Source organism: Corvus cornix, chromosome 6, assembly GCF_000738735.6.
Source record: "Corvus cornix cornix isolate S_Up_H32 chromosome 6, ASM73873v5, whole genome shotgun sequence".
NCBI lineage: Eukaryota > Metazoa > Chordata > Aves > Passeriformes > Corvidae > Corvus > Corvus cornix.
Window position 1 is genome coordinate 5,615,048 of NC_046336.1, and position 25,023 is coordinate 5,640,070.

Genomic DNA, 25,023 nt, shown 5'->3' on the forward strand with positions numbered 1-25,023 from the left:
AAATGCATTTAATGAATAATACCTTGGGGGTAAAATTGCTACAATAAATGCCTTTTGTACCTGATTAAGTGTCAAAGGTTTGACCTTTGAAAGTTATTGTGCATAGCAGGTGGCACTGCTATGTACAATCTTCCACAGCCTCTCTCCTGTAGCTTCAGAAAAACATTCAGAGCCGTTCCATGTTGTGGTTACTTTCTTTGTAATACAAGTTCTATACAGCAGCAGTTGTGTCTGTAAGTACCGGAAGATTTTTCTCTGATTAAATAATTCTTGAGGGAGAAATTGCTTCCTGGAAACCAGAGCCTTAGCACAGAGACGAGGCTCCTAAGGAGCATCTGCCCTGCTTGTTGTTTGAACTCTTCTGTGCAAGCACTGATGTAAACAGAGCAGATTATGCTCAGTTCTAAGTGCATTTCACATCCCTGCCCAGCCTCCCACTAATGATCATCATAAGGACAATGCAAACATCACAACATGGCTGATGGTGGAAGACAGAACTTTTATTATACGGAATGTTTTTAATGCTACAAGCAACTCCTCTCTCCAAAGAACAAATGAAGGCATGTGTCTAAGTGTCCATTTTGTAAAGCACCACTCACTGCAGCAGCAGTGGGATTACTGCTGCACCTCAGGATGAGGCTGTCCAGTGGAGAGGGATTTACCTTCATGGGAGACTCCACAGGGAGCACTGACTGTGTTTGGTGAGTTATTTTTATGGAGGTGCCTGAATGAAGAGGGCAAATCTTGAAGAGCTCAAGTATCAGTTGCACTGGAAATCAGCATGTGCACCAAACAGCTCTTCTGCTCCTCTTTTATCTAATATCTATATGTACCTCTAGATATGTGGAGGTATCCACAGTGTTGCCCTGTGGGACAAAAGTATGACTCCAGCATGCTGATGTTGTCCTGTATACTTTCAAATATTTAATTCTTGAAAGGGCAAACATATTTATCAAAAGAGTTACGACAGATCTGTCTGGAGTTTGGAAATCCCATGGAGCTACCTAGTGTTCATGTGCGGCGCAGCTCCGGCGTGCTCCACGATCCTGGCAACCAGAGGCACACTTATCCAGCTCCCACAGGAGCAGGGACAGCCAAGCAGCAGCGTGTGCTGCTGCCACAGGGGTTATTCCAGCTCAGCTGCACGGCTTTGCATTGAAGTGGACCCGAGGCAGCCACGTAACTTAAATGTGGCTGAGCGCAGGGAGTGGAGATATCTGAGCTCTGCTACCAGGCTGCTGAGGGTCTGCAATAATATGTGTGTCTTAGTTACACATCTACATGGAGAGCAGCAATTTTGACTCCAGGGTTATTGGGAAGAGCAATGGAGAGGGTTTTTTTCATTATTCTTACGTTAACTAACAAAACCCCCTTTGTTTCTAATAAATCTAACTCACTGTGGTGCACTAGGACACGGAAGGAGATGTGTTCACTAGCACTCACCAGTGCTACTTGGAAAAACAAAATCAAATTGATTAGTCCTCACTGCATCTCTCTTTCCTACTGCATTTTTAAGCCTGATTATACCCTTGATGTATGACACAGGCCTGAGATGGATGGCCCCTTTCATGGATGGGGCTTCCCATGTGTAGCCAGAGCAAGTACCACTGCACAGGAAGTCCATCACTTGGCTGTTGCAAAATCCACTGCAGCATTTGGACTCTTACCTCATGACTGCCTCACAGCTGTCAGTATCTTAATTCTCCTGTCACCTGGAACAACTGGTTCACAAAACCAACAAAAAAAAAAATTAGGAAGAGGTAGATTTATTTATATCCATTTTCTCTTGTGGTGACACAGTCCTTTAATTTCAAGCTATGTCCACACCTGATTTAATGGAACAGTCAGGTTCTCTGTGAATGAGGGAGAAGGAATCAGGAGACCTGTAAATCTGTTCCACTGCTTATCTGACTCTATTCACTCTTGTAAAATGGTGCTGAAATACGTGGACTCAAAGACAGGGTGGTAGGGAAGGAATGCAGGGAAGGAACACAGGCCTCTTTTGCTGGCCTAAAGATCCTGATTCAACCCTTGCTTTGAGAAAAAGGAAAATTTAGTCTGAATCACATGCAGAAGCAGCCAATATTGGAAGGAAAAACAAAAGGACAGGCTACCAGCAAAACATTCATATTCTGAAAAATGTGCTTTCAAAGGTGCTTAATGTGTTTAATCGTTCTGCTTTAAGATTTCCATCTGAAGTCATTCAGGAGAGACTCCTAAAAACCTAAAAGTGCTGAACATCAGGGTAAAGCAGGGCTGGCAGCCATCTTTCCTTTATAGGAAAAGTGAGGTTTGTAAATGAAACGCCAACACCAAGCGAGACCCAAATGCATCAGTGTAATAGGAACAGGGAAGCAGCAAGGCACAGTGTGATATTCTGAGCCACTCAAGGATGAGTCATCAGCAGGGTGGGCTCGCACAGCTCCAGCCAGAAACACAGCGGCAACACACCCAGTTTTATCCTGCCACCAGAGAAAAACCGCTTGGCCTCAGCACGGCCGCCTCGAAATGGCAGGGTAAGACCCCTGGCGAACCAGATGTCAGAAAGGCTTTTGCCTATACTTATCAATTGGAAACACACCCCAAGAGCAGCTATCTCCTAAATCCATGTTATAACACTCAATTAACGCAGTAAAGCCCGTTCATGATTAGCTCTAAGCTGGTTGTGCTTGGAATTGCTTCTGAAACTTATTACTACGAATGGGCAAATTCTTTCTCCTCCTGCTGAGCTTGGGTATCAGCAGGTGGGAGCACACAGGCCTGTGAGAGCATTTGCAGGCAGCTGGAATATTTTCCAGCGCCCCTGTGTGCAAGGACAGAGGCTGCCATCTACCAACAGTCACGGGGTGATGCATCGTGTTGCCTAAGCCAAACTTTTTGCTTTGGTTTAAATAAAAATGTTTATGCCTCTGTTGTTTTTTTTCCATTTCCCAGCCTCTTTTTCACTCACCTGTTTCCTCAAGGTAGAGGACAAATGATTGTTACAGTATTTGAGCACATGGAATAAAGTAACCTTGTAGAAGATGAGCAGATTTTCTTTTTAAGCAAGCAGCCATAGGTATCCCATACTCTGCACAGAATTTGCCACTCAGTGATCCACAGCAGCAGTTCTGATGTGCAATTTCCTTATCCCTTTCGTCAAGTTTAGAGAGAAACAGCTACTTTTCCCCTAAAATTTTGTTGTGTGAATGACGATCTTTCAAAGAGCTCTCTAAAATCTAACACTTACAAAACAATAATGGAAATGTCACACAAGCATTATCTAGTATTTTTTATCAACCAATGTTGTAGTTTTTCACCAGAATGACATAGTTAATTATTCCCAGACAGGAAAAGAGAGGCACAAAATGGGAGCAGTCAGATAAGTATCCTAACCAAAAAGAACATTCACATCTCCCATTATCTATTCAAGTGCCTTATGGACTACTCTGCACCTTGTATACCAACTTCTGCTTAAAGCCTGCAGAAACCCCTGGAGAGTCTTTCACCAACTTCACATCTCAATTTGAATCAGGCTTAAAGAGAGCAAAGGAGACAACAAAAAGCTTTGGAAAAAGATGTGCATGTGGTATCACTCGATAGATTGATTTTGATCACTCAGTAGATTGAGCTTTGGGTGTCAATAAGAACCAGGTTTAGCAGCTGCTCTAACCTGTGCAAGAGCCAGAGCTGAGGAAAAAGGAACTTTTATCAAGTGCTCTTTGGTAGTGACAAGGTCCATCTTCAGATTGCAGGGATGCTCAGTAAAAAGCAAAATGGAAAATACCCCCTGCTAAATGGCAGTAGTTCAAGCATTTGCACAGAGGTCTGAGCTGAATTACGCTGCCTCCTAACAAAGCATGAGCAATATTTCCCCACCTGCAAGCCAAGAGTTTAAACAAAGAGTTTTAAACAAATACAACTTTCCGGGGAGGGGGGAAGGACATCGGTTTAGAATACATCAACTTAGAAGTTGTGAATAATCATCTGTGGATGAGACAGCCATCCTCAGGAAATCCGAGCAACAGCCCTTTTCTGGCTGCCACAATGCAGCTCCCACAGCTGAGGGAAAGGAGCCCGGCCTCCCCTGGGCACAGAGTTTGCTGCCCAGTCCCAGGGCACTCGTCTGGGCGAGCTCGTCTCTGTGTCCAAGGGCATGTGCCAGGTTTCAGACACGAATGCACTCATGCCATCCTGCACTGCTCTGAAAGGAATCAGCCCAGGTAATGGCTGATGGTTTGCTGCTCTCCACCTACAGCCACTGCTCCACAGGTGTCCCAGGCTCACCCTCACTGCACACTGCTCTGCTGGCAGCAGGCACAAAGACCTTCTACACCTCTACCCTGGTCACAATCTCCACAATCACTCCTTCCCTCTCCAAATCCAAGGCTGCAGACTAGGGCACAGCTCACCCACACTCTACCTGACATACTTTCTAATGTACAAATAGTTTACTGGCTTCCACTTTCATATTTTGAGGGATTTTTAAGCAAAAGTGCCCCAAAATTCTAGGCAACATGCAAATAATCTGAGTAGCTCTGCCAGACAACACCTGTCGCTCAGCCAGTGACTTTCCCAGCAGAGTCCCCCTCCAGCTGGCACTTTCCAGCAGCCCTGGTTTATCAGCAAGACTCAAAACTGAACTTCTCTCTCACACACCTTCAGGTGTTCCTTAATGAAGCGCTAATGAGAAGCAAGGGGTTGGTAAAGTTCCGTAACTCAGATCCTGGTAGTTCCCTGACCCCATGCTGTGCTTGTGCACTCAGAGCTTGTTAGCAGATGTTGAGCCTGAAGGGAACAGCCTCTAAATCCAAAGCACCAGTGATGCCTATTTGAATTAAAGGAAATCAGTGCATGCAGGAAGCAGTTACACTACTATGCAGGTGCACCCCATACTGGGGTATCTGTGTCTTGTACTGTCCACATTTTCTTCCCCCTCACCTCACCCTGACTGTAAGAACATCTCATCTCTCATACCCTTTTGCAGAACACCTCCATCTTCATCATCCCCTTTTGAGCACCTCCATCTTCATCACAAGCCCACGCAGTTATCTCTGTGCATGTATGAGTAGGTAACATTATTCTGGCTGCTCTACTGGGAGCTACTTTTTTTTTTGAGAAGATTATCAGAGCCACATTTCCAGCTGTCATTGTCTACACCTGGATTAATAAATTCAGGAGTGTCCCAGAAAGGTGCCAGTGACGGAAACTGGCCATGATGTTAAATGCCCGGGAAGGTCTCAGCACACTTTTGGACAACATCAACTAAAGCTGCCCCAAACAGTTCCTGGGCATACTAGAGAGTTAATACGAGCTACTTATCAACCCTGACAGGCAGGTTGAATACAGCCCTCCCTCTTTTGAAGGCTCAGAGGGTTCACTGTTACCGAGGTGATTGGACCATGCAGACGGATCAGTAGCAGAAATAAGTTCAGAAGTACGGATTTAGCATTTATTAAGTTCATCCTAGGGGTAGCTGACATTGCTCTGGCTGCCTTTGGCTTTGGCCCCAGATGCTGATGGCTGAGCTTATCCTGCTAGCAGAGCCAGACTTTTCTCTAGTTCACAAGGTCCACCCTTTCTAAAATGTTGTGGATATTAATAAATATACGAAACCAGAAATTACTAAAACCCAGAAGAGAAACTGGGTTCAACTTGGTTTAACTGTTTAGATGAAGGAACAGAAAGAAAGAAGCTAGGAGCTCTGAAGATAGTGAAGGGCCTTGAGGGGAAGCCGTATGAAGAGTGGCTGAGGGCACTTGGTCTGTTCAGCCTGGAAGAGACTGAGAGGAGACCTCATCACAGTTTACAACTTCCTCATGAGGAGAAGAGGAGGAGCGGACACTGATCTCTGCCCTGTGGTGACCGGTTACAGGATCCAGGGGAATGGCCTGAAGTTGAGTCAGGGGAGGTTTAGGTTGGATATTAGAAAAAACACCAGGTTTTAAAAAAAACAGAGGGTGGTTGGGTGCTGGAATGGGTTTCCCAGGGAAGTGGGCACAGCACCAAGCCTGACAGAGTTCAAGAAGTGTTTGGACAGCTCTCTCAGGCACATGCTGTTACTCTTGGGGTGTCCTGTGCAGGGCCAGGAGCTGGACTTTGATGACCCTTGTGGATCCCTTCCAACTTAGAATATTCTGTGATTGTGTAACTATAATCCGAGTGAGTTCAATAAAGTCAGAGCCAATTGCAGGCGTGTATCTGGAAGGTTTCTGAGCACAAGCTGGGCTGTATCAGCACACAGCAAAGGCCACCCAGCCCTGCGCGGCCGGGGACGGCGGGCTCAGCCCGGGCACAGCGCCGGGGACATGGCACTGGTGAGGCCACACCTTGAGTGCTGTGTCCAGTTCTGGGCCCCTCAGTTCTGGAAGGACACTGAGGTGCTGGAGCAGGTCCAGAGAAGGGCAATAGAACTGAGGAAGGGTCTGGAGCACAAGTCCTATTAGGGACGGCTGAGGGAGCTGGGGTGTTTATCCTGGAGGAGGCTCAGGGAGGACCTTATCACTCTCCACAACTCCCTGACAGAACGGGTGGGATCGGGCTCTGCTCCCAGGTAAGAAATGACAAGACAAAAGGACATGGCCTCAAGCTGCGCCAGGGGAGGTTTAGGCTGGACATTAGGAAGAACTGCTTCACGGAAAAGGTGATTAGACATTGGAATCGGCTGCCAGGGAGGTGCTGGAGTCACCGTCCCTGGAGGTGCTCAAGGAAAGACTCGGTGCCCATGGTCTGGTTGACCCGGTGGTGGTCGGCCACAGGTTGGAGTCGATGGTCCCAGAAGCCTTTCCCAACCCCATCGATTCCGTGATTCCGTGCCTGTGCGTCCCTCACCGCCCCTCCCCGGTTCCCGCCCCCGGCGCTCCGCCCGCTCCGCCCGCCGCTCGACATGGCCGCCGCTCTGGGGAGGCTGCTGCGCGCCGCGGTGAGTGAGGGCCCGCCCGCGGCCCTGCCCGCCCGGCCCGGCCCGGCCCCGCGCCGCCCTGACCCTCCCTGTCCCCGCAGGTGCCCGTGGCTGCCGCCGCCGGGAGGAGAGGGACGGCACGGCCCCCGCTCTGCGCCCGCCGTCCCTTCAGCCTCGGTAAGTGCGGGAGGGCGGGCGAGGGACGCGCCCGGGGCCCGGCCCGCAGCTCTGCTTTTTCCCCTCCGCAGGCGCCTCGCGGTTCGCCGCGGCGGTGACCCAGCACGCCCCGTCCTTCAAGGGAACGGCCGTGGTTAACGGAGAGTTCAAGGAGCTGAGCCTGGATGATTTCAAGGGGAAATACCTGGTTCTCTTCTTCTACCCCCTGGACTTGTGAGTGCGGGTTTCTCCCCTTCCCGACGGGCCTCCTGCCTTGCTGAAGGTCATCACAAGCGCTGCAGGTCGTTCCTGGTTTTGCCCGATTTGGGCCGGTCTTGCAAGGCAGATGTGCCTGTTTCTAGAGCGTGAGTGATAAGATTGGGGGCACGTGGCCATTGTGTGTTAAAGCAGTGGATGTCTGGAGAGCATCTTCTAACTGCAGGGGCTGCATCAGGAGCTGGCTGTTGTTCCTGTTACAGTCAGATCCCAGGGGTGAGGGCATTGCCTTGCAGTTAGGGGCTGCCTTGGAGACTGTCCTTGAAGCAGCAGGGCCAGCAGAACTGCAGCTACACAGCTTCAAGGAAAAACATGACAAGATGGGGGTCAGTCTGTCCAGAAGACTTGAATTGCCAAGAGCATCCTGGTGCATTTGGGCACATGGAGACGGGCTTAACCTGCAGTCCTTTCTACTATAGTTTCCAAAAACTCTGTCCCTAGCAGGAACAGTTTCTCCATCCTTGTAAAGAATCTGCCTAGAACTGACAGATGGTAACTGGTGTGCCATCTGAGTGGCTATGACTGTTTGTTTGAGACTGAAACTAATCATGAGCAGGAAATGGCTAAAATTATCAGTCTAAAGAAAATGCTCTTCTGCATTAGTGCCTAGAAACAGACATGAGAGTCTTCTCAAGAGAAGATGGCAGAATTGTTACAGCCTGATCTCTCTTCCCACCAGCACCTTTGTCTGCCCCACGGAAATTGTGGCTTTCAGTAACAAAGCAAATGAATTCCGTGACGTGAACTGTGAGGTGGTGGCAGTTTCGGTGGACTCTCATTTTAGTCATCTGGCCTGGATAAATACACCACGAAAGGTATGAATCGAGTATTTGTTAGGGGGCTTTCTCTGTTGGTTTGGTTTCTTTTCACAAGAGCTCCAGAGAAGAGGAGTTGAATAAACAATTGTGCCCATGCTGATTTTTAAAAGATTTCCTAAAGTGGTATGTGATCAACTTCTACATTTGATGACATAATTCTGACCTCTGTCTTTTGTTTCCTTTCTCTTTTTCTTAATTATTTGGTTTGGGTTTTTAACTTGTTTTGCTGTGATGATAGTCTTGTTGATTACATTGTATCCTTGAGCATTTATCTCAAAAGACAAATGCTCAGTTTGCATGTCACTCTCCCAAAGTGCCTGTGACAGCTGATAATGAACAAAAACTATCACAGAAAAGGAGCAGCAGCTGTGTGGTCGTTGCTGTTAACAAATAGCCAACAGTGGTGGCTTCAGGATGGAAGCAAAAGAACCACCAGTTTATTGGAGCACTTGTATCATTAACTCTTACTTGCTGAAGGGGTTCCGCTCTTGCAGTACAAATGCAGGTTTTTGGCTTTCTTTAGGGGAAGAAAGGGATAAAGACAGCCTTTTACTGGAGAGGAGCCTCTTTCAGATGTGTATAAAAATACATGCTTTAGATGATATAAAACATCTGTCTAGTTTAGGTAGTTTCAGAGACCCACAAGTGTCCCAGGAAGGGGCAGAAGCACCTGTGCCGTCAGTCCCGGCCTGTGTGGACAGCAGTGTGCAGTAGTCCTGCAGGCTGGATGCCTTCTGGCACCACTGGAACATGCAGGAGAGGGAGGAGAGTCTGCTGGATTTAGTACACCTTGGCCGAGCCTGTCAAGAATATTTCTTTTCTGCATGCTTTGTTCAAAGCTCAGCAGCGTGACGGTGGCCTGACTTCACAGGTGTTCAGGGTATGTCAGTCATGCACATAATATTTTACAGATGCACAGACTATTCTGAGTTGGAAGGGACCCACAAGGATCATCGAGTCCAACTCAAAACACCCTGCAAAGGGTGCAAAGAATTCCATGGTGGCACAGGCAGGAAACTGACACCCAGAGAAGCTGAAACCTTGGTTCCTCTGACATCTGTGCTCAAAGCTCTGTAGGGAACTCTGTTGCAGACAAGTGTTTGCAGGATCAGGGTCTGAGTGGTTGAGATTACACAGTAATTCACTGATGATGCCAGGAATAGCAAAGCTAACAAACTCCAGCCTTGTTTCAAGGTTAGAGAGCTTATCTCTCTTGCAGTCTCAGTATGTGGCAAAACTGAAAGAAATCTTGTTTGACTCTTCAAATAATATTTGAATTGATTTCTGGGAGGCAAAACCAAAAAAAGTGCACTGAATAGAGCAGCAGAACTTTGACATTGTGAGTGTGCTGGTAGGAGCATTGCTTTTGAGATTGTAGAATTTTTAAGGTTGGAAAAGACCTCTAAGACCATGAAGTCCAACTCACCACCACCACCACCATGTTCACCACTGTGTCCTCAAGTGCCACATCCACGTGTTTTTTCCCATGCCCTGGGAAGCCTGTTCCAATGCCTGACAATCCTTTCTGTGAAGATTTTCTCCTGCCATCTGATGTAAACCTCCCCATGTGCAATTTGAGGCCATTTCCTCTTGTCGTGTCCCTTGTTACCTGGGAGAAAAGGTTCACCCCTACCTGGATACACCCACTTTTAGGCAGTTACAGAGAGTGATAAGGTCACCCCTGAGCCTCCTTTTCTCCAGGCCTAATGCCCTCTGCTCCCTCAGTTGTTCCTCATTAGACATGTGCTCCAAAGTTTCTTTGTTCACAGGTTTGTTTCCCTTCCCTCCCCCTCATGTTCATCCTAAAATATGCAGTACTGCATCATGTTCATCACTTAAATATGCAGTAGAAATTTTTCTATTCAAAGCTCCTGAATAGGGTACAAAGGAAGTTTTTCTGGAAATTTATGGCTGTTGCCATTGGTAGCCTTTTACCACCAAAAGAAGCAATTTTAAAATGCTCAGTGCAAAAGAAGTTTTCACTTTCCAAAGAAACAAAATGTCCCTGACTACTTTAAAACAAACAAAGAAAGCAAACCCAAGCAACACCACACACACTTGGTTCCTTTCATGGAGCAGAATGGCATGGATGGTTGTGTTTTGTTGTTACTGTACCCCCAAGAGCATGGAATCCAGCAGCCCAGGAAGGAGGATCCTATGAAGCATTTTGTAACCAAGTGGAACCTTACTCTGTTCTCTAGAGCGGCGGTTTGGGCAAAATGAATATTCCAGTTCTGTCAGACCTCACAAAACAGATCTCCCGTGATTATGGGGTGCTGCTGGAAGGACCTGGCATAGCACTGAGGTAAGGCTCGGCTGCTGGTAGCTCTGGTGTGATGTGACCCAACCCAGTCTAACCAACATAAGCCACACTGTCCCCTCCTGCAGGGAACTGGCATCGAGTGAGGACTCTGAGATGTCACTTCTGCTGCAGGATGGCTGGATCCCACCCTAGGAAAAGGACACCTGGCCATTATGGCTGGGAATGGCTCCAGGCCTCTCTGACAAAGTGTGCAGGGAAAAGCCAGCCCTTCTGCTCTGAGAGAGGGGGAGAGCTCCATGTCACTAAGGAAAAAGAGCAGCATAGAAGGGCAATTTCTGATATTTTTTTCCATAGTAGTCCCTGAGAAACAGTGGATTGGAGGGGAGTCTCCTGGAGACCTTCAGTTCCTGATCTCTTTGCATCAGGAACTTTTGTCTTGTTTACTGACAGATTAAGTTAATTAGTATGGTAAGATTGTGACTTTGGTTTTCACAAATATTTGTAGGCAACAGGATTTAATTTAGTAGCATAATGCACAAGCAGCTCTTCACTCAGTACCTACAGGATTGATCAAAAAGACATGGGCAGGATGCCAGCTTTCAATTTTGAAGTACAGGTGGACCTTTGAGTTCTCCCTTTGCTCTGCCTCCATTGAAGTGTCTCCATGTATACTTCGTAATTTCACAGTACTATAGCAGTTGATCACTTTGCTAGCAAACAAGATACCAAATGCTGTAGTTCTGCTCCTAACTGATACATGCATCTAGGACTAACTGCCTTGCTGAAACTGTGCATCCAGTTTCTTTGGCCTTGAAATGTGATTTGCCTTCCCTAAACTCCTCCTCCATTCCAGAGGTCTGTTCATCATTGATCCAAACGGGATCATCAAGCACCTGAGCGTCAATGACCTGCCCGTGGGGCGCAGCGTGGAGGAGACGCTGCGCCTGGTGAAGGCTTTCCAGTTCGTGGAGACACACGGAGAGGTGTGCCCGGCTAACTGGACTCCAGACTCCCCAACGGTGAGTGCCTGCTGAGTGCTAAATAGAATCCTCCGAAATAGAATCCTAGCCCTGTTTGTGCATGTCTGAAGGGCTGGGATCCACTCGAATGTGAGCGGCTTGACTGAATCCCTGCCGGTTGTCTAAACATGAAGCTTTTATTGGCTGGACCAATTTGGTCTGTCTGATACTTAATGTTGGATTTCTGTGAAGAAAGTTCACTGGTTTCCTTTTAGGATATGCAAATTGTGTTTAGAACTCCAAATTTGACATGTAGTCTCCATTATCTGATTTCAGGTTTTTTTACTTATTTAATACATTGTAATTTAACAGGAAAAATGTGTTATATACTTGAAATTTTCAAGTAGGAGTTGTACATGATCTAGACTTTTGTCTTTCAACCAAGTGCAGAAACAGAAATAGATAACCGTTTTCATAAAGTATGCATGGATTTTCTTGGATAAAGTGTCAAATCTGTCATTTTTTTATCTTACCTGTACCAAGTAATAACTAAACTTTCTTTTCTTGACAGATCAAACCAAGCCCAGAAGGTTCCAAAGAATATTTTGAAAAAGTGCATAAATAAACACTCAGATATGTGGACAGAACCCTTAGTTACCATACACTGAAGACATTAGGAAAACAGCTGTGATTGTAAAAATTTATAATAAAAATAAAAGCTCTCGTCTTCTCATGTTTGAGGAGAAATTAAATGCTAAAATATTTACTGACTCCCTTGTCTTGCTTTAAAAAGGGTAAAACTAAGGCTTTCCCCCTATCTTCTGCAGCTTCAGTTTCATGGATTTCTGTGACCATTAATCATCTTCCTGAATGTGATGAGTACACAAGTTACAGTTGCCTTCCACTGGCTTTTCCCTCTTTCCTTAACTAGTTTAGGACCAGAAAATGTCCTGCGTTTCCTTTTCTCACGCAACATTAAAATCTGTTAAAAGTTTGAAACAATACAAGGATAGAATTTTGATACATGGTTTGTTTTTAATGAACTTTGCAGAAGAAGAGATGAATGTAACAAGTAAAAATAATTTAAAAATCATTGGTTTTGTGTGTAAATGCACTAAAACATGAAATGAATGTAAATATGTGCCATTAAAAAAAACCAGGTGCAGCTACTCAGGAGCACTGACAAGCATGAACTTTAATTCTGTCTGGGAGATGGTAAAACTTGAACCCCCGTAGTGCACTTACTGGAGCTTTATGGCGAGTTTACTGTCACTTGAATTTGCTTGATTCTTGTGCTGCTTGAAACTGATGTAGCATCTCGATAGCTATAATAAAATAATCTTAACATGGACTAGCGGCTGGTGTGGTGCTTTGCTTTTGTTTCACTTTCCCCCGTTTTGAGGAAGTTGGATGTGTTGCATTGCCTCGGGAGCTCCGTCCTGCGCCTTTGTTCACAGCAGTTCACAGCTGCCACGGCCCGTGGTGAGCAGCCCATGGACACCAATCCATGCTGGAGGGCTGCACAGATCAATACAACACTCGGGGGTTCTGTTTTTCATCTTCTGTCCCTTTGAGCAGAGAAGCGCAAGGGAACCGCCTTGGCAACGTGGTTGGTGTGTCCTAGGTTAGCTCTAGAACGGGGAGCAATGCTCCCAGGTAACAAATGATAAAAAAATGAGACTGATGTGCCGCCGTGCCTGCTGATGCTCCAGGTTCCAGTACTTGCAAGTCTTTTCAGTCCCACTGTTTGGCTGTTTTGTGAAATGTAACCATAGAATTTTTCCAATAAACCTGAACTTTGCCACACCTCGGGTGGCCGGTTTGTGCCTGTGGGGCTCCGACCCCCTGACCTTCACCTGGCCTGGCCTTCTCCTCCCTCCCCCATCCCGCGGAGGACCCGGGGGTTTCTCCGCAGCCTCCTCGCTTTGCCTTCCCGGGGGAAGCCGCTGGAAAGGGAAAAGGCCATGGGGCCTCTCCCCACCGCGATGCGCTGCCGGCAGCGCGGGCCATGGCGCGGCGGCTCCGCGCCCGGGCGGAGCGTGCGGCAGCCGGACCGGGCCCGCCGGCGCCTTCCGGTGCCGCGGCTCCATGGACGCCAACCTGCGCTTCTGGAGGGCGGAGGGGCAGGTCGGGAGTGGGGATGGACGGGAGGGGATGTGGGGACGGAGCGTGGTTAGGGCAGGTCCGCAATAACGCCTCGTCTCTATTAAACGTGTCTTCCTCAGTCTTTCTTCCAGAGGTTTCTCCTCTGGGCGGACGCGTTGGATCCGCTGCTGCTCCTGAAGTCTTCCGTGAGTAGCGCGCAGGGAGGGTCGAGATGAGCGAGAGACCTCAGGGATTGTGGCTTTGCCGGGCTGTGAAATGGGGAAAATGAAATATATGAGAAATGTAGCAGTGAATGTAATGTTCTGGTGCCTAAAGGGGCTGCAAGAGAGCTGGACAAGGGCACGGAATGATAAGACAAGGGGGAACGGCTTTAAACTGACGGAGGACAGTATTAGATTGGATATTAGGATGAAATTCTTCCCTGGGAGGGTGGGCAGGCCCTGGCACAGGGTGCCCAGAGCAGCTGTGGCTGCCCCTGGATCCCTGGCAGTGCCCAAGGCCAGGCTGGACATTGGAGCTTGGAGCAGCCTGGGACAGTGGAAGGTGTCCCTGCCCGTGGCAGGGGTGGCACTGGATGAGCTTTAAGGTCCCTCCCAACCCGAGCTTAGCATTCCACAGTTCTACGATAAACAGAAATACACGTGTATGCACTTCTGTATGGGATCACATCAACCAAGGGACATTTCTAGGCACAACCATCTCAGGAGCCCTGCTCAGCCCATGGCTGCTGTGCCAGCAGTTGAATTATCCCAATAATTTAAAAGTTTCTATGATTGTCAGTTGTGTCTAGGTGTGTTCTTGCTTTCACTGGTCAGGTGAGGAACAGGTGCATCACTAGTTTCTAGGTTTGTATTTAGAGTGTTTTATAACTTACATATTGCACTCAGAATATTGAAATCTGAGGGTTTTTTGTTTGGTTTTTTTTCTCAAATACAGAATGAAATAAAAAGCACCAGGTTATTAATACAAACCAATGAGAAGACCCTAAGTGAGCCCATACAGAATAATCAGGTATTTTGGACTGCAGTTAAAATCTTAACATAAGTGTTTAGCCATACTTAATTGTTGTTTTATGTTTTAAAGTACCTACTAGTTTTAACTTTTTTAGATTAACCTTCTGTTCTGCCCTAGTGTGTGCTTTGGTGCTGTTACACAGCCCATGGGATGTGAGTGCTTTATATTCAACAGGGAGTATATGGAGAGAAATTTTATGGGAAAATATAATTAAAGGGATATATAAATATATATACTTTGTATAAAGGGAAGTTATTAGAAAAAGACATAAAATAAATTTAAAAGGAATATTTTTCCCAGTCTCTTCTGAAATTTAATTACTGACCTAATTTTCCAACTGTTGTAGACCAAACAAGCCTTCGTGCTAAGTCTGGTAAGTTTACAAAATATTTAGAATTTTTTTCCTTATTCAAGTATGGCAAAGATGTTCTAATTTGCTTTTTTTTTTTCTTCTTTTTATTTAAGTCCAGTGTACATCCTGATACAGACAAGATAATTCCTGTTTTGTTCAGACCTCCAGGTAGGTTCCTGTAAATGAAATTCTGTGTGTGTGACTGAAGCATCAAGGGGGAATAGCTCATGGGAAATAGCTGCTGTGATAGCACAGTGACACTCTTCTCCATGTAGAAAAAGCAGGTAGACTGTTCTGTTAGTTGCATTGTTATATATGTTGAAGATTTATTTATTTATTCCTATGGTCCTGTTGAGGGATTTTTCCTAAGGATAATCTGCTCATCTAGATGGAAACACTGATCAGTTTCTGTTTCTTGTCACTGCAGAATAAGTTCCCAAATTCCTCCACATTTAATTGTCTACTATAATTTAAGTTTTTCCCTTGATGGCTGTGGCTGCTGGATGAATTTACTTTCTGGTGACAGACAGAGCATGCATGGGGTGTTGTTTAGGGAGCCAAGGCAGCACAGGTTGTTCATCAGACATAACCATACTGAGCCTATTTACTGATTATCTCCTGTGACCACTCACAACTGTGGCAGCTTTTGTTACTGCCTCACTTTTCGAGTAGAGAGCTGGACTTGTGTTCAGTTATTTGGTTTCCAAGCAGCCCTGGTGAGTGGAGTTCAGGAGGGCTCTTTTTGGCTGTGAACTGTGAGCAGGGATTGTGGCTTCTTGAGTGAGGAGTGAGAGACAAAGCTTAGGGTTGAAGTTAATGGTGATGCTGGGGTTTGTGGGCAGTGTTTTTTACTTGGAGATGGAACCAGAGGGGGAAGTTAGGGGAATTTTCTGCTCAAGACCATCCATCTACACTCACAGACGTTATTTTTACTGAAATAAAGTTTTCTTTCTTTATAGCTTTCATGCCCATAACTCTTCCCTTGGTGAGTAATCATAACAGATGCCAGTGTGCAGCCAGCAACGCTTACATTTTCCATGGCCAGGGGTTGGAGAGAGGGAATAGAAGTTTTGGGGCTTTATTGTAGCTTCAGTACAAGCTGTTTGAAAGATATCTGTTTCATGGGAAGTGCTGAGTAACCTGGAAATTGAGCCCTTAAAGAACCTCCCTGGAAGTCCAAAGCTGTTAGCTACCCTTCTCCAGCAGCATTCCAAGAGATTGTTCATGTGTGAAGGACAGCTTTCTGATGCAAGGTGAACTTGCTCAGCACTGAGAGCAAGGCCTCAAAAATTAACCTCAAAAATCTGGAACTGCAGTGGGAAGGAGTTGGAGCCTTGTGGTCTGTTTCAGACCCAGAATATCAGTTTTTTCTTATGTAGATAATTGGTGCATTGGCAAGTAGGAAATGGTGTTGTCAATAAATTACCAAAGATATAAAAATAAACTCTCGTTACTGTGCTCAAAAATTGCACCATTTCATTTCATGAAATTTGTAACTAATTATGGGCATGTTTATTCATTTCGATTCTTTGGGTTTGGCCTATGAGTGTACATCCTGAGATATGTCATTCTATACAGACATTACAGAATGAACTTACATGGCACTGCTAGAAACTATAATGAAAGCCTTGATGGCTGTTAAATGTATTAAGAGCACTAATAGAATTAATAGAAATACTTCTTCTTTATATTTACACGTTAATGTGCTCTCATAGATGTGGTTAGAGTCAGTGCTGGCATTAATAATAAAGATGGTTGATCAATGAAAATTAAATCAATTACTGATCCTTCTCAGAAGCTTTGGAGATTCTTAGCCTTCGTCTTATTTGATATTTTGTATTCTTATCTTGATTGACTCCGTTTTTTGAAAGTGTTACACACCTTGAGCTTGGGAGTTCAGGCCTCAAGAAAAGCTGTGGTTTATTAAAGCTGAAGTTCTTATTCACTGTCTGAATTTGAGAAGGAGCTGGGAATTAACTCCTAAAATCCTCGATCTTAGATCAGTTAGATCTAGTTTTCCTATCCCCAGCAAAACCAATCTCACCCTTTCTCAATCATTTCTTTAATTAGCCTTTTGCTACCTTAGTTATTTTATTTGCATCTAAGCTTCATGGCACAAATGCATTTTTCTTTTGGGTAAGAAAGCATCCTGCTGCAATATTCTTGCACAGGTTTTGCCACCATGTGTCTGTGTGCTTTCTATTGAATAGAAAAATGAGCATGTCAGCTCTGTGACAAGAGAATGTGCTAGCCTAGAACCAAGGCTGGTGGCTTTGGGCACTGACTGGAGCCTTTGACACTGCTGCCAGTGGAACCTCAGCAGTTCTCCTGGTGTTCCTGCACCAAAAACTTCTACACTCATCAAACCTCATTTCCTTGTGCATTTTTCCTCTTAGGTCATCATTTCATCTGTTCAGCGTGAGGCAAAGCCTTCTTTTTTTTGGCAGGTAATTGCTTCTTTCTTTCTGCTTTCACAGGTCTTCTAGTCTCCATCCTGAATTCATGTTTTCTTACAATCTCTTGTTTCTGCAGTTCGTGTTTCACACATACACCACAGCATTCACCCTGATAAATGGAAATGGCACCCCAAAGGCTGAAGTATGTGTTGATTTTTATTTCTGTAATCATCTGAATTGTACAATACCATTTTGAACTTCATTTACAGGTGTTTTATGATGTACTTATGCAGTGTGGTTTTTCTGTCCTCCTTAGGAATACTCACTTCAACGAAAGCAGCTCTTTCTTGGCTTGGGAGCTGTTTCCTATTCAGCCTGTGTTGGTGTAAGTATTTGCTCAATGATTGCCTTCCTGACAAGCTCTCCTGAGAAGGAGTAGGAACTGAGGTAACCACAGTGCCAGATACCCTTCAGGACTCTGCTCTGGTGCTCCACTCTGATGTCTTGCCACAGAACTGTTCAGAATAAGAATTCTTTCTGATCCTTTGTCAGCCATTATCTTGCTTGGCTTCCTCTGATGCTGCCTCTTGTGTCATTTTCTTTATTATATTGCAAGCTTAGAAAACAGGTAGTGAGAGGAACTGGCCAGTGTTTACAAACACAGAGTGAGCCACTGGGGTGTTGTAGTTGATTTTTGATGTGGTGCCGTGAGGAGATCTAACTCCAAACAAGTGGTGAAATCTGCAGGCATCAGTGCTGGACAGTGTTTGCCCAAATCCCAGGAACAGCATAGCCATGAAAATACTGCACTGGATGCAGGGAAATTAGCCTTCCAGGAGGGAGCTGACACCGTGTCCTCTGCTGGAATAGGAATTTGTGATTTCTGGAGTTTGCTACATCAGGATGAGCTCAGGTATCCTCATGACACTCATCACAATTGTAAATGGCTCTGTAATGCCTCTCCTCACTCTCCACATGAAGCAGTGATTTTCATAAGCTGCTGGCAGAAAAATGTGATTGTCCCTGCTTCTGTTAGAGGGACTTTCACCTCTACCCATTGAGCAAAACAGCTGGCCAGGATTGCTCAGGGCTTACAGAGGTCTGGGGAGGCAGCCATGCCCATGGGTCACTGTGGGAGTGCTTCCCGTTGCCCTCCAAGGTAGACTCTAAGGGCCAGGTGGTGTCCTGGCCATTTATTCCTAAATGAAACATCCTGCAAGTGTTATTATGGGAATGTAGAATTGGGCTAAAACTGCAAGGAATCAGGAAAAATACAGAAGTAAACCAGACATCCTGTTTGGGGGAGAGAGTAGTGTGTGACACAGTGCAGTTGGATGAATGTCCAAGGACTATTAGAGGTAATTCTTTTCTCTTTTCTGTCTGTGTATTCACACTGCTGCTGTCCTCTACGTAATAATGTTGAATGCTTTTTTTATCATAATGTTTTCTCTTCTTATCTAAAAGAATGATTACAGCACCTTCATTAACTAGACAAGGTGTATATTTTGTGGGAATGTTAAACCAAGGCATTTGTTTGTTTTCATAGATGGTAACTATGTACTAAGTCACAGATTTATTTTCCTAACCTGTTACACTGAAATGCTGCACATTTTTTCAATGAAAGGTGCCTGTTTCCTCTCCATGCCTTAGGCTTTCCCTCTTATCTCCGTGAATCGTTACATGTTGAAGAGCCCATTAATGCAATTTGTTGTCAGAAAACTGCTACCTGCTCCTCTGTTTGGTGAGTAGAAACAAACTGTGCATCATGCAGCTGGTCTGAGGGCCATTTGCCTGCCTGACTGTAGAGTTTTCTTGCTCTTGCACAGGTGTGGTCTCACTGTTTCTTCTCTGGCTGCCTTTGCTGGCCCTCTCCTTTCTGTGGGAGACATCTCTCACTGTGCAGTGACCGCAACCTCATTGGATTCTTGCTGGTTTTAGTCTCAGAGCTGCAGAGCACTCTTGTGACCTTTGTACACATACCTGAAAGCACCAGGACACATCAGGAGGGCAGTAGCAGTGGCACTGACATGACCTGGTGTGGCACATCCGTGACACCAGAGTGCGACATCGCTCTGGGATGGAGGGAGCAGGAAGTGAGCCGTGTTCCAGCAGGATATTATTAATCTTGCAAGGAAAGTGGAACTCAGTTCATTACCACAACAGCTCTACTGCCGTGGTGAAGTTGCACCAGGACATGTTTAAGTATTTAATGTCATTAATTGTGTTTCTGTTGCCATTATAGAAATTTAGGCCTTTCTTAAGGGAAAATTGATAAAATTAAAACACGTCATCTCCTTTGTTTCAAGTTATGTGAGATGCCTACTCAGATCTTTCTGAGGACGTACATTAGAGGTTTCTGACTTGTTTCCTTTGAAGCGGGTGTTAAATGTGCTTCCATTTTCTTAAATGTAGAGAGAAGCCTGAGGATAATTGACTAATGCTAGTCCAGCATTTGCAAAGTGTCCTTTGGTACACTGATGTCTTTATTGAACAGCCCTACCAAAAACTAATAAAAAGAGAAATCTATTTTTTCAGGCAAGGTCAGTTTGCCAGTCTATGCCCTTCCTTTCAATGCAGGGATGCAGCCTTTACTGAAACCCTATTCCCTTCAGGGTCTTGTCTTCTGTGCTGAGCAGGGCAAAACCTAAGCACAACAAAAATCCCTCTACTTTCTCTTAAGAACAAAGTTCTCATGGTTTGAGCTGGATGGAAATGATTTTATAGCTCTGAAACTGTAATGACAAAGCACCTTTTAGGACTGAAGCCTTACAGTCTCAATCAAGCTTCTGAAACAAAGATTCACATCCCAAGTAGATTTTTATGGGGCAGTCTCTTTTGAAGCTGTCAGGTTATTCAGTTGTGAACTGTTGAACTGGAAATGTAAAATGCACATCATGATGAATGTTACTATTGAGACAGTCTTTTTGGATTTAATAAGCAAAATCCCCTTTAACCCTGCAGGTTTGACGAGTGCATTTACTGTGGCAATGGTGAGAAGCCCAGAATTTGATAATGGGATAGAAGTGATGGACAGGAATGGCAAGGTTGTAGGAGTGTCTAAGAAGGCTGGTGAGAAGGTAGGTGAGGGGGTGGAGAACTCTTTGATGTGACTTTCATTCCCTGCTAAGAGCAGAATGTGATGCCGAGTGTAGATAGGGTTAGATACATGGAATAAGGAATCCCACATCAGGTGCTGAATCTTTGGGCAGGCTTGGATTAGGTTTCTGGAACCAAGTTCCACAACCCTTGTGTCTTCAAGGGTTGGCTGCCTCCCCAGACCAATGTAGTGAGTACCAGAGACACTTGCACAGGCATTTCTGCTTTCCCATGTCACCTCCAGAAGGAGGTAAGACTCTTGGGTCTTCTGATGAGACACCTCAGAGAAAAGCCCTGTATTGTGGAAACAAGTGGATGAGCATAAGGATTTGGGGACAGCTGGAGAGAGAACTTCTGATTTAACACAGGCTAGTTAGGATGCCCAGAAGGTATAACCAATTGTATGAAGTTCAGCACAACTTCAAAAAAGCAAGTCTCAGCATTATTATCATGGCAGGAAAACCCATCAGTAGTTTCACCTCCCTTTTAAGGAATTTCTCACTAATAAACAGAGTATTTGTCTCTTAGTTTCCATTTAAGAAAGAATTTCTCTAATAGATGTTTTTATCCCTCATTAACCTGTTGCTTTAAACTCCAGAGTGCTCGACAGAAAAGCACTCAGGGAAGCAGGCAGTGTTTGAAGCTGCCCAGAGCACTGCTTTGACACCACTTGTTTGCTCTCTCCCTGAAGGCTGTTATGGAAACGGCATTGTCCAGAGCAGTCTTGTTTGGGACAACGTTCCTCCTGCCAGAAGTGCTCATGTACTGTGTGCAGAGGTGAGAGGCACTGCAAAGGGCTGGGGCTGCCTGGTCAGTGGTGCTCTGGTTTTCAGTCTGGCTGTTACCATTTGCCATTTGTTGGTTTGCAGTATTGCTTGCCTTGGTAGCAGGGATGATGTGGGAAGTTGCTGTTCTGCTGCTGTGATTCTTTTAGATCATTAAGTGGATCTGGTTATGTCTGAACCCATGCTTCGAGGGTCTGCAGGAGTGAGGTTTTCCTCTCTGCTCCCATGCAGGAACCATGTTTGTTCTCTCCTGACAAGCTGTTTTCCAGCAACTACCTACCTCTGGTTCCCTAACCTTGAGTTCCAATGTCTGTATCAAGGTTGTTCACAGCACTTAGCTTAGGTTTGTATTTTTAAAAGAGGTAATGTGGCACTTGAATTTGCAACTGAAGCTAGATCTCAACTTCCAAATTTTCCCTGTATTGTAAACCATGTTCTTGCTTTTGCAACATTTTAAATCCCTGTATCATAGGAAGAATACATTGTATGCTTTATGAGAGGATTCTTAGCCGGTCCTGAGCTTTTGATCACGATCTTTGTCATGTAAATAGTACAGGTAGGGATCATCTCTGTCAGTTAATTTGGTATTGCCTAAATTGATTCCCTATCAGCTTAAGGGACTCCTGTTATCAGAAGACAAATGCAGATGTAAAACAAAATTTTAAATATATATGTCAAGTAATAAATTTTTGCACAAGGCAAAGCAGGACTGTCCACAGGAACTAAATGTGTAAGGGAAGAGGGTAATGCAAGAAAAATCTTAATCAAAGAACTGAGACACTTTAAAGCACTAATGTACTTTCTCTCCTTTTGTCACTTGGATCTTGCTGGTTGTTTTCTTAATCTTGACTGTCTGGGCTTGGAAAATGCTGCAGGCAAGCACAAAACAAAGGGAAAGCACGGGGAGTTAAGAGTAAGAACATAAGAAATGGAGTAAGGAAACATCTTTAGGAACCATAAACCTAGATCATGACTAATTTCAGTGTAATTTCAACCAGTAAAATAATAGCTAATGCTCTTTGTGTCACTGTCAGGTTATTTTTCAATATACTGACACACTTTTTTCAATGTCTTGGACAGAGCAAGATTTGTTAAAAATCCTCGTGCTTTGGGTCCAGTGAGAATGTTTGTGGTTACGTCAGTCCTAGCAGGGATGCTGCCAGTCTCATTTAGTATGTTCCCACAGTGTGGGGAGGTAAGTCCTTTCACAGGAATTGATTTAGGATTATTGTGACATTAAATCAGCCTTTCAGAACTATGGCCAGCAGTCTGAAGGCCATGTATAAAAAAATCAACAGGATTAACGTGGTGCATCTAAAATGGGGCAGCAGCAGAGAGGCTGCTTGTGAAGGCCCATGTACCAGGCAGAGGCTCACAGGACTGAGTTGCATTGTGTGTTATTTATATTTACACTTTTCAATGTAGGTTTATCAGACATTCACAACAGAAGCAAGCAAGGTCAGAACTATCTTTAAGTGCTCTTTCAGCACTGTGGTCAGTCCTGCAGGAGAAAGGCAAGATGTAGATGAGAATTTTTTCTTTCACACAAAGTCAGCATGGGCTCACTGGAGAGATAAACCTGCTCACATGGGACATCTCTTCACTGTGCCTTGCTGAACTGGGAAGTGTCATCTGTTTCCTGGGAAAGAAGGCTTTCCTGGCAGGTTTTAAATGGAGGATGTAGCCCCTGAACCTTGGGCTTTGGAAAAGGCCAGATGAGAGGAGCCTTTCTGCATTTGTTTCCTCTCCCTTATCAGCACTCTGTGAATATTCTTAGCAAATCACAGACTGGGCTCTTGCAATTTTCAGTGGTTTCTTTTATTTGCCTAAACTTTCTGGCATTTTAATTTTGGGGTTTTTTTTGATTTCTTGATCTCTTACGACAACAAATCAAACTGAACATAAATGAGGGGACTTTTGAGGAATTATGTACTGAGAGTAGGGCTGGTTTGTTCCCTTTCCTTCTCAATGGCTCACTCAGCCCACAGCAGAAGTTCTCCTGGGTGTCACCCAAATATATTTACAGCTGGATTTGGTGATCTTAAAGGTCTTTTCACACCTAAATGATTCTGTCATTCTATAGTGAATGGAGATAATGTCACTATTCTTAAATAATAAATATTGCTTCCCATATGTGTGTACATGTAGAAAATGTTGGAGGAGCAAAAAAACAAAGCCCCAAAACAACAAAAAATCCCTCAAATCCCCAAATAAACAAAGAGCTCTAAGTCCCAAATACTGAATGCAGTACTTGAATTTGTGCAAAGTGCAGTGCAGTAACAAGGACTTAACATTCACTTACCAGGCTGTGGTGGTGCTGATTCCCTTTTTTCCTACGTTGCAGATAAAGCGAGCAGATCTTGAACCGGAAATTTTGTCATCTACAGAAGAAACAGAGTTCTTCTACAACAGGGGAATTTAGATCCTGGAATTTATATATAAACATGTGATCCAAGTGAATTCTGAATGCACCACTGGCATTTGTGACTGAATTGTGATTCCGTGGTGGCAAACATGCCAGATCTGGTGTACGATGGTGTGGCCTGTCAAGAGGCAGAACTTGGCAACGTGGCTTTGCCAGCCCCAGCCTGGAGCAGATAAACACACCCCACCTGATGCTGAAAAGTACTAGAAAAGCACTGTAACACAGCCTTTGCCACAACCTGTGTTCTCTGCTTCCTCGGGTGATTGATTTCTTAATTAAACGACTGTTGAGTACGTAAGTTTTGTTCTGCTGCTGCAACTTCTGACACACTGCTTTCTAGGAACCCAGCTGGTGAAGGCTTTGACATCAGTACTCCTGTGGGTAAAGTCCAGCTGGTTCTTCTCAGAACACTTTGTGTATTTCAGTGATCTGAAAACGCCCATTTTGAGGATGAGATGTGAGTGAGGCAGCCCCTGAAGCAGTATTAGACAAAGCACCCCTGATGGCAATAGAATATTGGTTTAATTTAGTTTTTTAAAAAGTGTTCAGGAAATTAGTGTCAACTACCAGTTGATTCCTGGCTTTCTGAAAATCCTTGAAGGAGTTGTGAGGCCTGATGCCCCTTGAGCTTTAGAACCTGGTTTTTTACACTGAAGCCATGAGGAGATCCCATGTCTTTCTGACCTTGTGATGGACAATGAGGAATTCCCACTTTTGCAGGTTGGCAGTATTTATCCATGGTAAAAAAGCTCTTTTGATATGTGGCATCATTTTGCTATGTTGGTCAGCGAGGTGATACATTTTGCTGACCCTATGAAATTATTCAGGGACCCTCAGCTGTCAGTGAAGAGCTGCAGAAAGAGCTTAGAGGAGACCCTGTGATTATGACAACATCTTCAGTGATTTTTTGGAGCCATCTCTCCTACAACCCCTGCCTATAGTTTCGTGAAGTGCTGCTAAGGCTGTGTGACAAGGACAGAAATGCACTAAATAATGTAAAATTATTTATGTGAAAGTGATTATCCTAAGTGCAGCCTCCAAAGCCTGCCATAATTTAACTTCCTTGGGGCACAATACACAGGTCACTGCTCTCCTACTGCTGAAGGATTAGCTTTCGTTTTGCAGTGTGAGGAAACCAATGGTTTCCCAATCCATCATACAGGAAGAGAGCAGCATAGAGCAAAGTAAGGAAAATAGCAGGCCTGGGCTCTTGCAGGAAGAGATTCCTGCTGTGCTTTTGGCACTGAACAAAAGCAGGAAGTTTGGGGGTTGAGTTTAATTTCTTGCTTGAGTTCTGCCTTTTTTGAGCCTTCCTCTAACAACTTACTGGAGGGAAAGGTCAGATGAGGGAAGAGGAGAGAGGAGCAGCAGCACATATTAAGGACCTAGAACTAGAGGGGAACATGCTGTAAGGCTGTTCCAGGATTACCATATGGATACTGTCTGTAAGCTGGCAGAGTTTGCACTGCTCCACTGGAGGACTATAGTGAATGTTTA

The 25,023-nt window shown here is 44.9% G+C and overlaps 2 protein-coding genes across 2 annotated transcripts; both read left to right on the forward strand.

The window, feature by feature from the left end:
- The first annotated feature begins 6,846 nt into the window (after nucleotides 1–6,846).
- PRDX3 (peroxiredoxin 3) lies at nucleotides 6,847–12,707 on the forward strand. The gene is made up of 7 exons (XM_010408329.2): nucleotides 6,847–6,901; nucleotides 6,982–7,057; nucleotides 7,129–7,270; nucleotides 7,992–8,127; nucleotides 10,332–10,435; nucleotides 11,247–11,412; nucleotides 11,924–12,707. The coding sequence occupies exons 1-7, from the start codon at nucleotides 6,866–6,868 to the stop codon at nucleotides 11,975–11,977; spliced, it is 714 nt and encodes a 237-aa protein (XP_010406631.1). The 5' UTR covers nucleotides 6,847–6,865; the 3' UTR covers nucleotides 11,978–12,707.
- Nucleotides 12,708–13,400: 693 nt separating this feature from the next.
- On the forward strand, nucleotides 13,401–23,824 carry SFXN4 (sideroflexin 4). Its single transcript, XM_010408340.3, has 14 exons — nucleotides 13,401–13,479; nucleotides 13,578–13,643; nucleotides 14,395–14,469; nucleotides 14,819–14,845; nucleotides 14,938–14,992; nucleotides 15,784–15,809; nucleotides 17,221–17,271; nucleotides 17,357–17,422; nucleotides 17,537–17,605; nucleotides 18,871–18,961; nucleotides 20,182–20,297; nucleotides 21,008–21,093; nucleotides 22,182–22,296; nucleotides 23,446–23,824. Exons 1-14 carry the CDS (start codon nucleotides 13,441–13,443, stop codon nucleotides 23,521–23,523), a joined length of 960 nt encoding a protein of 319 aa, XP_010406642.3. The 5' UTR covers nucleotides 13,401–13,440; the 3' UTR covers nucleotides 23,524–23,824.
- Nucleotides 23,825–25,023: the final 1,199 nt, after the last annotated feature.